The following is a 12,262-nucleotide window of genomic DNA, read 5'->3' as shown; positions in this document are numbered from 1 at the left end:
AATGTAAAGGAGTCTGCAATCTAGAGAAAGCTCAAAGCTGATGCGTCATTCAACACTTTATATGTCCAGCATTTTTCGCTATGCCAAAAGTTTACTTTCCTTACTTGTTATAATGAAAACGAGAAGGATATGAGCGTTTTTGGTGTATTTTGGACTGAACTGAACAACCTAAGGCCGTTCATGTTTTTCTTGTGGGAAACACATTGACATGATGGTAGGGAAGGTGTCTGTGTGTGTGTGTGTGTGTGTGTACTGTGCAAGCATAAATGTTTCCCTATGGATTTGTTGGATCGTGCCGCTTATGGCGGGGCATACACTTGAACTGTATGACGTACGGTTCAAGTGTGCCTACATTGAAAATTATATTTCTGGGAACATTTGCACATAATGTTTTGTGACTTTTAGTAAACGGTGTATCACATCCGTTTGAACATGTGCGCATGGACACACACATACATGGATGCATCCGGACATACTGACTGCAATGAAAGCCAGAGACAAAGAAATTCTCTGAACTTCTAAAATGCAAGTCCAAGCTAGCCAAACGCTTCGACAGTGATCTTCCAACCCAAATGGGCATCCTAAAAACCCAACGAAACATTGTCACTACCATGACTAAATCTGTAAATTAAACGTAAATAGACTGTGGTGCCTCTACTCTTAGCATGAATATTTTGAAAGTTAACTTGAGATTTGATGACCTCAAGGTCATTGAGATCAAACTCCACTGTAGTCTCGTACTACCTGTAAAGCATTGCGTTCAAGTTGCATGGTCGATCTGTCTGATAGACGTGCAGAAATGTCCAGGACTGGACATCTGTGACCTGCATCAATGGCAATCAACCAAAAACAAAATCCTGTTTTTACAAGTGGGGGAGCGTTGCTACCTTGCATTCCCTTCCCCCTCCTCTACAGCCCTGGCTGTTGCCATATGAAGCTATTAGTCTCCCTATAAAGAACTAACACTACCTGCTACCACCAGAGGGCGCTCGGCTTCAACTGAAGAGGGACCACGTTTGCTTGAACATCTTCCTGATGACATTTTTGTTTTGAGTTTAATCATTTAATTTAAAACATTTGACCTGTTCTGACTGATAGACAAGAACTTTGAAAAAAACTTGTATGACTTCTTGCATTTTATTGTACTTACAGCCTACTGAATTTCATGCATTGTGTATTGTTTACAGCCGTCTACATCATGTATATAACGTTTTGAATCTATAAATAAAGAACTTGGTAACATTGGTTTAGAAAGGTGCCATCAGCTCTGTACCCTTCGGATACCGGTCTACACTTGGGGACCACCCAGGTCGGGAACGATGCATCGTTCCCGACCCGGATTATCGCTCACAAGGGCCCCTGGGCCGGCGAAAGTTTTGCGGTTTTTTAAATTCAATTAAGCCCACTGGCAGAGCCTGATTGGTTGAGCCTCAATTGGCTGAGGCAGAGGCTGAAAATTGCACAGGTGAAAGGAGTTGGCCTCATTAGGCCCACTGGCAGAGCCTGGCCCAGGTGAAAGGAGTTGGCCTCATTAGGCCCACTGGCAGAGCCCCTGACCAGAGCCTTTTGTGGTGGTTCTGGAGAACCGTGGGTCCGACCGACTCGATACCTGGCACTGCACTCCCTGTGGGGGTGTGTCGAATGTGAACTTGGTGGGTCAAACCGACCCACCGAATTTGTGGCAACACAAATATTAAATGCCATGGACAATGAAGGGAACATTTACGTCATATGTAGACGAGCAAATCAGCTAACCAATCACATAAATTCAGTCCATGAGATGTATGATGATGTTGATGTATAATGATAAGAGCGCCCCTCACTTCACACGGGTGTGATTTACCTAAATTTAACAATATCAACGGCAAATGAAGGGCCCTAGGAGCCCTTTTCAGGGCCTCAAACGCAGCACCACGTGGCCCAGTTTCCCCGAAGGGCCCCTGAGAGGTAAGGGCCCCTGGGCCACAGCCCCACCGGCCCAATGGCTAATTTGGCCCGTTTATGCAATTGTTATGTCTGTTGTAAAGAGATGCAGTGCAGCACCTAACACCAAACAGATCGGGGAAACCCCGATATAGTAAAAAAGAATCACACCCGTGTGAACCGAGTGGTGCAACTACACATTTATTGTTATAGTTACTGTACAAGGCTTTGATGTCGGTGATGTCACATACTAACCATAGCAACCATGCGCACCCGTACAGGCACAAACACACACGGGTACTAACAAAGCCAGTTGTTGGAGTGGTTTGCACCACTCAACAAAGCCAGTTGTTGGAGTGGTTTGCACCACTCAAAAACGTCCGACATTGTGCCCATGCGGTGGTGTAACCGTCTGGGCACCCGACTGGTAATCCAGTCGCAGTGTGCCGCGGGTTCGACTCCCGAGCCCGACACGGCCTTTACTGCATGTCTTCCCCCATCTCTCTCCCATTTCCTGTCAGCCTACTGTCTGTCCCTTCAAAAACCAAAAAAAACGTCCGACATTGTGTTGATGACGTACAACGGTAGGTATAAATATCAGACCGACAAACAGGGTTTGTTGTGCACGCTACCAGTATTGGCGCAACAGCACCAATGTGATGCAAAGATCAACAACCCCCACAGCTACACATTCCGGGTGTCCGCCACAGGTATAGACAGATAGAGATTTGTGGTGTTTTGGTTCTCTGCAGCAAGCAGTCTGACCAAATTCTCCTAGGCATAAGTCTAGGGGGCGCACGCGCGCACGCGCGCGCGCGCGCGCGCACACGCACACGCACACGCACACGCACACACACACACACACACACACACACACACACACACACACACACACACACACACACACACACACACACACACACACACACACACACACACACACACACACACACACACACACACACACACACACACACACACACACACACACACACACACACACACACACAAAGAGGATAGCAGTATCTTTATACTATTACTACAATTTAAGTTAATTCATATTTTTTTAAAGCTCTATCAAGAACTGTATTCATTCATAGTTAATAAAAATATAACTCAAGTATTTAATAAATATTCCAATATCTTTATTGGTCTAATTAAAAAAACAAAAACGTATAGTATAGAAGATACTTGTATAAAATGGTTTCATAATTAGGACAACAAAAATGTTCCAGTAATTATGGAATCATACATGAAAATATTAAGTCAAGAAATACAGATAAACACAGGTCACTGGAAGACTATTGCGTGTGCAATGTTTGGTTTGAAGCCTTTTTTTCCTCCTTTATTTCACATTATCACCTGATAATATATATATATATACTGTGATTGGAAAATGATTAACACAAATCTGGATACATTTGTTCTAATCAAACAAAACGGCATTAATTGTGTGTCACTTTCTTCAACTAGGATATGATGGAACTTCAAATGATTGACAGGAATCATAATAGCAAGTTATAGGTCATATATTCAATACAAAGTTCCCTAAAGTGACCTGGAATCAGATATGGTTATACATTCCAATCAACAGGACAATCATTATCAGCCAAAGCTGCTTCAAATAGAAAAAAAAGGAAATAGTTCTCCTACCAGATTTGACAATCACCTTAAGACTCATCATAAAACATATTAGACATTATAAAAGATATAGTATTAGCACAATGGTATGTTTGAAAGAGGAAATGAACTGGCCATTGGTGCCTGATTTATACAGTACTTGATAGCGCTGCGTGCAAATCAAGTACAAATCAACCTCAGGCCAACAGTCCAAACCCTCAGGATGTGCGCTAGAAAACGGTTAGGAATGCAAGTCAAGAGTTCAACATGCATTTTTTTTATCACAGTGATTATTGTTGATTTGCATTTTTAAAAACATTGTAAATACAAATGAATTGAAGACATTTGTTATAGATTTGCTCTTTGATGACTAACTACCAACCATTCGATCATTAATGGCATTTCAGTTTGATCACATCCTCAAAAGAATATAATTCCAACCAAAATTGACTTTAGTGTTTTCATTCAGCAAAAAAGTAACCCGACATACATTTTCTTTTGCCTAAAATTGATGAAAGAAAGCATTTTCTTAACCACTTATAACCTATACACTTCTTTGTACGACCCGTGTATAAATGAATAATAAAATGTCCTTTCAGTTATCGCAGGCAACGCAATCTGATATGAGATCACATGGTCCTCGATCTGGAAAGCAAATAGTAAAATGACTCCTTTCAAAACAAAAACCTGCCTAAAAAGTTAATGGAATTTGATGGAATCATCCACTAAAACCGGCAATTGTGTATGTAAGTATATACATCATTGTAAAATCACACACACAAAAAAGTTTTACAGAGCACATCATCATTTTTTAAAGTGACAGATTTAGAGATAGAAACAATCGATTACAATATTTGATCAAAAATAAATGTGTTCAATGTGTATTGCCTGGCACCTACATAAATAATAAGAGGTAGTGCTAAGAAGTATATTATGTCTATTTCCCCAAAAAACAGGGAAACCTTCTGTACTGTAGCTGGAGAGCTACAGAACCTAGTATCAAATATACACCTTCTGGAGCTTCAAATAGATGAGAATTCAAGGGACATTTTGCAGATTTTGATCCCATTGTTCTGCATGGTTGAGATTTCATAAATAGTGTGTCAGTGTGTGTGGGGTAGGAACATTTTTTTCGGTGTATTTCTTCCATGAAATGCATACGGGTACGCCCGTGTCTTCAAACATGTCGGAATCGGGCGCGTCATTTATTGTGATCGATTACAGGAAATGATGCGTTTGATGTAACGGGCATTACACGTCTGAATTACACTAGAGAAACACAGAGAAGACGAAGGTTTTTTTCTTTTTTACTATTTGTTTTACTATTTCTTATCAGAACAATGGGATTTCAGTTCAAAATGGTCAAAATGTCCATTTAACAGGGCAAGACCACTTTGATAGAGGTTTTGGTTGTGTAGTTACCTTTCCATGGTGTAACTCCAAAAGGTGGACAAGAAATCAAAAATAATTGACCCATTGATTATGAACTGATAATTCAAAACATGCTCCTCGTGGGCTCACGATGTACGGTGAAACAGCTCTCAAAGTCACTCTTTTAGCACATAAACAAATGCAAATAAAGTTTATTCAGACAATATATAACATCACAAAAAACTGTTTAGAGAAAAAAAAAAGTGAACTTGCTATTTTGATTTTGAAGGAAAAAAGATCACACCCGGGTGAACAGGGTGAACATAGCAACCATGCTCATGTTTTCTGCACAGACTAACAAAGCCAGTTGTAGGTAATGAAATCACACCCGGGTGAACAGGGTGAACATAGCAACCATGCTCATTTTTTCTGCACTAACAAAGCCAGTTGTAGGAGTGGTTTACACCACTCAAAAACAGGAATTGACATTTTTATTAAAAAAATAAATAAAATAAACAGTAGGCTTACTGGGTTTGGTGATGTTCTATATTGTCTGAATCAGCTTTGTTTATGTTTGTTTACGTGCTAAGAGAGTGACTTTGAGAGCTGTTTCACCGTACAATGTAGGCTACTGTAATGGACATATTTTGAATTATCAATTTCTAATCAATGGGATTCAGATTTATTGTCCACCTTTGGAGTTGCATCATGGCAAGGCACTGTAACTACACAGCCCAAACCTCTACCAAAAGTGGTCTTGGTCCTTTTAAAGGTAAAAAAAAAAGAAATCAACATTTTGCTAATACACTTAAAACATAATCGAAGTACGCGATAAAACCGGAACAACACATGATGTGCTCGATGAGTAAGTTGTTTTTGTTCTTGTTGGGATTATTATACACTAGTCCATTTTAACTCTTTTAAAAGTGTGGTATGATGAATGAGCAGGTTTAGCTGGTTGTGTCCCGTGACGTATTCTCACACACGATAAAGCATTAAGGTCCTGTAGAACAGGGGTTCTCAACCCGTGGGTCGCGACCCCTCGGGGGGTCGCCAAATAATTTTAGGGGGTCCCCAAATTATTAAAAAAAAAAAAAAAAAGAATTTTTTTTAAATTTTATTTTCACGATTTTTCAAAAATAGCAGACCTACAAGCTCGTAGCGCGCCACTCGGTGGCGCGCTACGAGCTTGTAGATCTGCTATTTTTCAATAGCTAAATTATAACAATGCTTAAAACACCAAAAGGGGTTCCCGCCCAAAATGGTTTAAGGTTATTGTAGCAGTCAATTTATATCGGGGGTCGGGAGGGGGCGGGGCGGGGGTCCCGAGACATTGCCAAAGCATTTCCGGGGGTCCCCGGCCAAAAACGTTGAGAACCCCTGCTGTAGAAGACATTTTTAGAATCTGATCTCAGGTCAAAATGGGTTAAGGTCCTGTAGAAGACATTTTTAGAATCTGATCTCAGGTCAAAATGGGTTAAGGTCCTTGCCAGACTGAACGCATTTTTTTCAGAAAAACGCTGCTAAATATCTGAAAAGCGCAGCAGCGTGCAGACGCCTATAATGTTCAATGGGGACTGCATAGCTGACTTCGAAATAATTTTGTTCGCCGAACAACATGTCAAGTAAATAAATATACAATAAGAATAAAAACTGCAGTATCACACACATCTCCTGTGCTCTTACGTTTTGCTCTCTCGCAAATAAATGCCACCAACATCTTTCAATAAAAATAAAAATAATTAAAAAATAATTAAGAAAAAAAATTAAAATCAGCGGGCAAAATTTAAATTCCCCCCACTTGTGTGCAACGTTAAAGTACTCTTTCTGAACAATACAAATATATAATTAGGTTTTAGTATAAATGTACATCATGTTGGGCTGGTACCACGAAAACCCTCTGTGTTAATGTATCTATTTTTGTTAACTCCCCAGAGCATACAAAAGTGACCAAATGGACCCGTCGTACACTCTGTGGGGACAAATTAACACTTGATTGTAATTAACACATGGTTTTAGCGATGGTTTTACAAAGCGGTTTCAGGTCCCGGAGCAGGCATCCAGTAAACAAGGCTGTCTTCCGTCTCCACGTCTATTTTAATCTGAGGCACTTCGTTTATATGTGGATCTCTTTGACTAGAACAAAGACAAAAAAAGAAAGGCATTATGAGCACTATGAATGTCAAGGTCATGTCAATATATTTAACAGTCCATCTGTGCAGCAATATTGTGATTACAATGTACATATGTGACTACATTTGACTGAGGGACTGCCATTGGATTTTTTTGAATTTTCGTATAAAAGCAGGGAATCATAGCTTCAAATTGACATATTGGTTGTTCAGTTTGACCCACCAGTTTTAGAGATATGGCTTATAGAGTAATGTCTTGCAGAAAACAACGAGTTGAGAAAACAGGCTTGAAAGGTTCACTTCTGTGGTCTCTAACATTACACCTAAAGCTACATGTTTGGGCATTTATTTCATATTTACATGTTGATTTCAGCTCTGACATTTATTTCAGACATGCTCTAGTATATGAAGAGTCTGCCTGTGCTATTAACTAAGTGTTTCTCCTCTGGTGAAAAGCTGTAATTTGCGCGATGGCAGGCTCTCAGTCAAATCTGGTCACATATGTAATGTGGAAAGGGGTGCAACTAATTGATTTAAAAACACATCTATTTTTAAAAAAAAAATCTAGTGTCAAAAATACCCTAAAATAGCCGATCTACACGCTCACAAGTTGTCGCAAAGGGACGCCTTGTGAGCTTGTAGATTGGATAGGTTTGTGTGACAAAGTCGTACGAGTAAATATAAAATAGAAGTCAAATGGTTAATCACTCATCATTGTTTTCACTTTGATTGGATGATGTACATTACAAATTTCAATAAATCAATACAATAATCGCTAAGAAAAGTGCAGCCGTGTTTGTGCCACTCACCCTGCCACAGTAGCGATCTGATCAGCAAGCGGAGTGTGGGTTAAGGAGAGTCTGCGACTCATCTTCTGGAGAAGGAAAAGACACAACAAACAACATAGACCATAGTTCTTAAACATCACGAAATGTCCTACCGCAGGGGTCTTCAACATTCTTCAGGCCAAGGACCTCTTAGGTGAGAGAGAGAGCGAGAGAGAGAGAAGCGGGGACCCCCCCCCCCCCCGCGACCGCAGATTGTGTGAAACTGTGTTGCATATTAAACATTTTGTTTTTCTTTTGCAAGTCTTCCGTGCATGTTGATAAGAGGCTTTCAAAGCCCATATTGAAGTGATTGTCTTATTAATGTCTGTTGACAGAGATTTGAGACTAGCTTGATTTGGATCTGTACTTCTGTACTGTGCTTTGGTGTTCATTGGGGGGGGGGGGGGGGGGGGAATGGTCCATATCTCCAACCTTATTCAACCCTTAGTGTTGCGAAGCACTGTGAGCTTGTAGATCAGCTGTTTGTTTTGGGGGAAAAGAAGGTTACTATCACACAAAAATGTGGCGGCCCGCCTGCAGTAGCTCCGAGGACCCCCTCGGGGGCCCCGGACCCCCTGTTGAAGACCCCTTGTCCTACAGACAGTAATGTGAGCCCCATCTGTGACCTCCCCCTCTGCAGTAGCTGCGAGGACCCCCTCGGGGGCCCCGGACCCCCTGTTGAAGACCCCTTGTCCTACAGACAGTAATGTGAGCCCCATCTGTGACCTCCCCCTCTGCTGTAGCTAGGGTATGAGATCCCATTGCGTTAGTTAGAGTCCGACGAACATGTCCATTTCTTACCTAATTTCACCAGGACTACCTTTGTACTTTTGATACCATGTTCAGAAGAACAAAAGGTACAAATTAGACATGTGTGTCGGTCTTGAACTGTACATGGGAGTGGGAAGTCACAGACGGGGCTATAGTATTAGTCCTACTGTTTGTCCAGTAACAGTATGTACAGTAAAGCTGTAACCACACCAAAGGGTCAAGACGGTTTTAGCGTTGTCCCTGCGGTGTGATATGTCTTGTTGCACGTTGACCCACGTTGACCCTACAACGCATGGAATTCAATGGCCCAAACCACACCAAAGGGTCGAGACGGTTTTAGCGTCAACTCCTTGCAACCGTTTGGACCCAAGGAGTTGCATGTTGACCCTTTGGTGTGGTTAGAGCTGAAGTCCTATCCGAAGAGTTAAAGCTGCAATCCGTGAGTTTTATGTCCTATACTAGGACATAAAACAATTTAACGCTCCAAATTATATTCCCTTAAAATAAGTTACAGATTGCAGCTTCAAGGCAAATACATTTTGAACTGAAAAGTGTGACAAGACCCACCACCACCACTAGTCCACCACCACAACACATTTTTCAGTTGAAAATTCATCATTTTCACGAAGCAAAGACTTGTTGAAAGGGCCATGCGACAAAATATTAACGATCAGAGTAGTAACCGTTGTAAGTGAAGTATTTCAGAACACAGAAAAATGATTCATATTTCAGTATTAGTTAACTGGAAAAAAAACAAAAAAACTAAATACTATTCAAATATGCCAGTTGAAACTGGACAGTTAGAGCAGGTTAAAATCATAGTCTCCTAAAGTTGATTACATTTTGTTAATGCGTGTTAATGGTAGGCCTACTGCTTGATTTATATTTTGTTGATCGCCGGTCACAATTAACACACTGGGAGATTTCAGATCGGCTTTTTTTTATGTTGTTCAGAGTGTGACACCGGTATGCAAAAAACATAAATAAATCAGGCATAAAGAGGTGACAGAAAAGACTTCCAAGTTACCGGTATCCTGATTTTGAACAAAAAGCGATGAGCATCGCGCCTATCACAGACATGATGTCACAGACATGCGCAGAGCAAGTTCAGCCAGGAAACTCAGTGCAGTTGCTGCCGGCCCTTTAATAGGGCCGCCTCAGCATCACGTTCACATGATTCACTTCATCCAATCACACACTCATCCCATTTTCATACCGGCTATTTAAACTGGAAGTTTGCACTGCTCAATCTGCTTGCTTGCTTGCTGCTGCACAAGGTGCTGCCAGACTTACTAAAGAGCACGTTCTCGGCTGTGCGCAGCTTCTTTTTCCGGGTTTTTAGACAGCTGGTGGATGGAAATTAAGCTCCACCTCCGCGGACGACTTGCGCGACGGCCAGATTCCCGGAAACGCTCTCCTCCACACAAGTCGTCCGCGGAGGTGGAGCTTAATTTCCATCCACCAGCTGTCTAAAAACTCAGAAAATAAGCTGCGGACAGCGTAAGACGTGCGCGGCTGCCGGCCGTATTGCGCTTAGGTGTGGAAACACTGACACTGATACTGCTGCGCTGCTGCTTGCTTAAACTTTTGCTGCTTACCCTCCTCCACCCCAGCTACCACCTGTCTCACCCTCCTCCACCCCAGCTACCACCTGTCGTTTTGGATCTGCTGTTAAGGTACGGGGGGGGATTCGGAGTCGGGTTGGGACTGATGCGCTTGATCTCAGTACCTAAAAGCAGATCCAATTCATCGCCAAACCATAATAAATATATTGCTCATTTGTATTTAATACATATATATTCCATCCATTCTTGAGTTGTCCTGACTGAACTTCAGAAACATAGATAGTGTACATCCCCCACACACACACACACCCATGCAGCTTTTGAAGGCCCTGGCTAGTACTCACTATCCAAGGATTTATCCCCCAACATGGGCTCTTGTTCCATCATATCCATAGAGATTTTTATACTGGGGATATTGTCATGGTAGGGATACTCAGGCTGTGGGGAGGAGGGAGATCATATAAACATTTCAATGGCCTTTACAAAGTAATATACATATGACAGAATAAATCATGTACACAGTAAAATCCTAAGTGTTAATTCAGCTCTACTCGCTCAAGAAACGGATTCCGAGCTACGCTACTGAATCTGTCGTCAGGAGCATTCAGAAAGCGTATACATTGTTGTTGGTGGGAATGAAAACAAAGGCTCCCGGCCGGAAGAGGAGGGCCTAAGGCAGAGCAAACGGGCAAAATCCTACTATGCACAAATTGCACATTCTGTTTGGTGCCGCCTCCAGAGTCAAACCTGGGTTCCCGGATTGATTTATCTCTGAGGGCTCTAACCTATGCACGTTAAAGGAGACTTCCATGCTTTCTTACCTTTATTTGTAGTTGTACGTCCCCACCAAAGAGGTCCAGGTGTTATTTTGTGCAAAAGCGCATTATTGGCTATTTCCCCTACCATAAGCCCTCAATGAATTGCATTGAATTGCATTGAATTGAATGGGGCTATGGGGTGTTGTGCTAATTCGCTTATTTCCATCGCTCAAAAATAAATAAATAAATGCATATATCCTCTTCATAATGTAAATAGTATCCCAAGCGGCACACTTTACTACTTATGTTGATGGAAATAAGCAAATTAGCACAAAAACCCAACCGCCATTGAGGGCTTACATTAGGGGAAATAGCCAATAATGCACCTTTGCACATAATAACACCTGGACCTCTTTTGTGGGGACGTAACAACTACAAATAAAGGTAATAAAGCCTTCTAGCATGGAATTCTCCTTTAATACAAAAATATGTGACTGTCACTGATCATCAATTGATAAATTAACACTGGAGATATTAGTGTGTACAGTATGTTGAAAACCTTGTATGTCCAAACCGTTACTTTTCAGAAGAATAAAATAATAACAACCAGTATTCCAATGGAGTCAATTTAGTTATTTAGTCACTGTTTGTTATTAACTCTTGGAAATACCTTTCATTGGTTCAATATTAAACCACTTTCACTTTCAAGACATTTCAAAAACAGCTATAAAAGAGACAATCTACAAGCTCACAACGGATCGCATGGCAACACCATGTGAGCTCGTAGAGTGAAAACACCCGACAGTGTCGCTATAAGAACGAACTGCCATTTTTAAATGGTTTACTCACAAATTCTATTTCGCTGTCAATGCTTCCCTTCTTCTTGTTTTTCTTCTTCTTCTCGTCCTCCTTCTTCTTCTTGTCTTTCTCTGGGATGACGTCGTCCAGGTAGCTCAGGTCGTGTTGGGAGAAAAGCCAGTCCATGGCCTTACGCACCACCACCAGAGCCAAGATCTGGAAATAAACACGGGCCCAGTGTTAAAAGTTAATTTCCGGACGAAACCGTTTCATATTTGGTGCAAAGCTTTATGTGCGAGGTATCCCATACTTAGCAGACAGCGGGTGTTGGAGGGAAAGTACGAGAATGTTCGAAACTTGGGGACAAAAAACAAATTTCACGCACCGTTTTACACCCGTAAACCTGTGATGATGTGACAATAAAGTTGAGTGTAGTGTGGTTTTTGGCAGCAAATTTTGATTTTAGTTTTTGTCATAGTCTCTTGAATAGTTTTCAT

At 41.4% G+C, this 12,262-nt stretch overlaps 1 protein-coding gene across 1 annotated transcript in view; it reads right to left on the bottom strand.

The window, feature by feature from the left end:
* Positions 1-6,173: 6,173 nt before the first annotated feature.
* The window catches only part of LOC306940185 (electrogenic sodium bicarbonate cotransporter 1-like), a 112,791-nt gene continuing 106,702 nt past the window's right edge, over positions 6,174-12,262 (bottom strand). Inside the window, exons 23-26 of the mRNA XM_079525192.1 lie at positions 11,817-11,981; positions 10,554-10,647; positions 7,856-7,920; positions 6,174-7,050 (exon numbers count right to left, since the gene is read on the bottom strand). Coding sequence (XP_079381318.1) covers positions 7,877-7,920; positions 10,554-10,647; positions 11,817-11,981 — 303 coding nt within the window. The 3' untranslated portion in view covers positions 6,174-7,050; positions 7,856-7,876. The remainder of the gene's footprint in view (positions 7,051-7,855; positions 7,921-10,553; positions 10,648-11,816; positions 11,982-12,262) is intronic.

The sequence above is a fragment of the Electrona antarctica genome (assembly GCF_951216825.1).
Source record: "Electrona antarctica genome assembly, chromosome: 16".
NCBI classification, from domain to species: Eukaryota; Metazoa; Chordata; class Actinopteri; order Myctophiformes; family Myctophidae; genus Electrona; species Electrona antarctica.
Note: the sequence above shows the minus strand (reverse complement) of the source record. Positions and strands in the feature narration are given on the sequence as shown.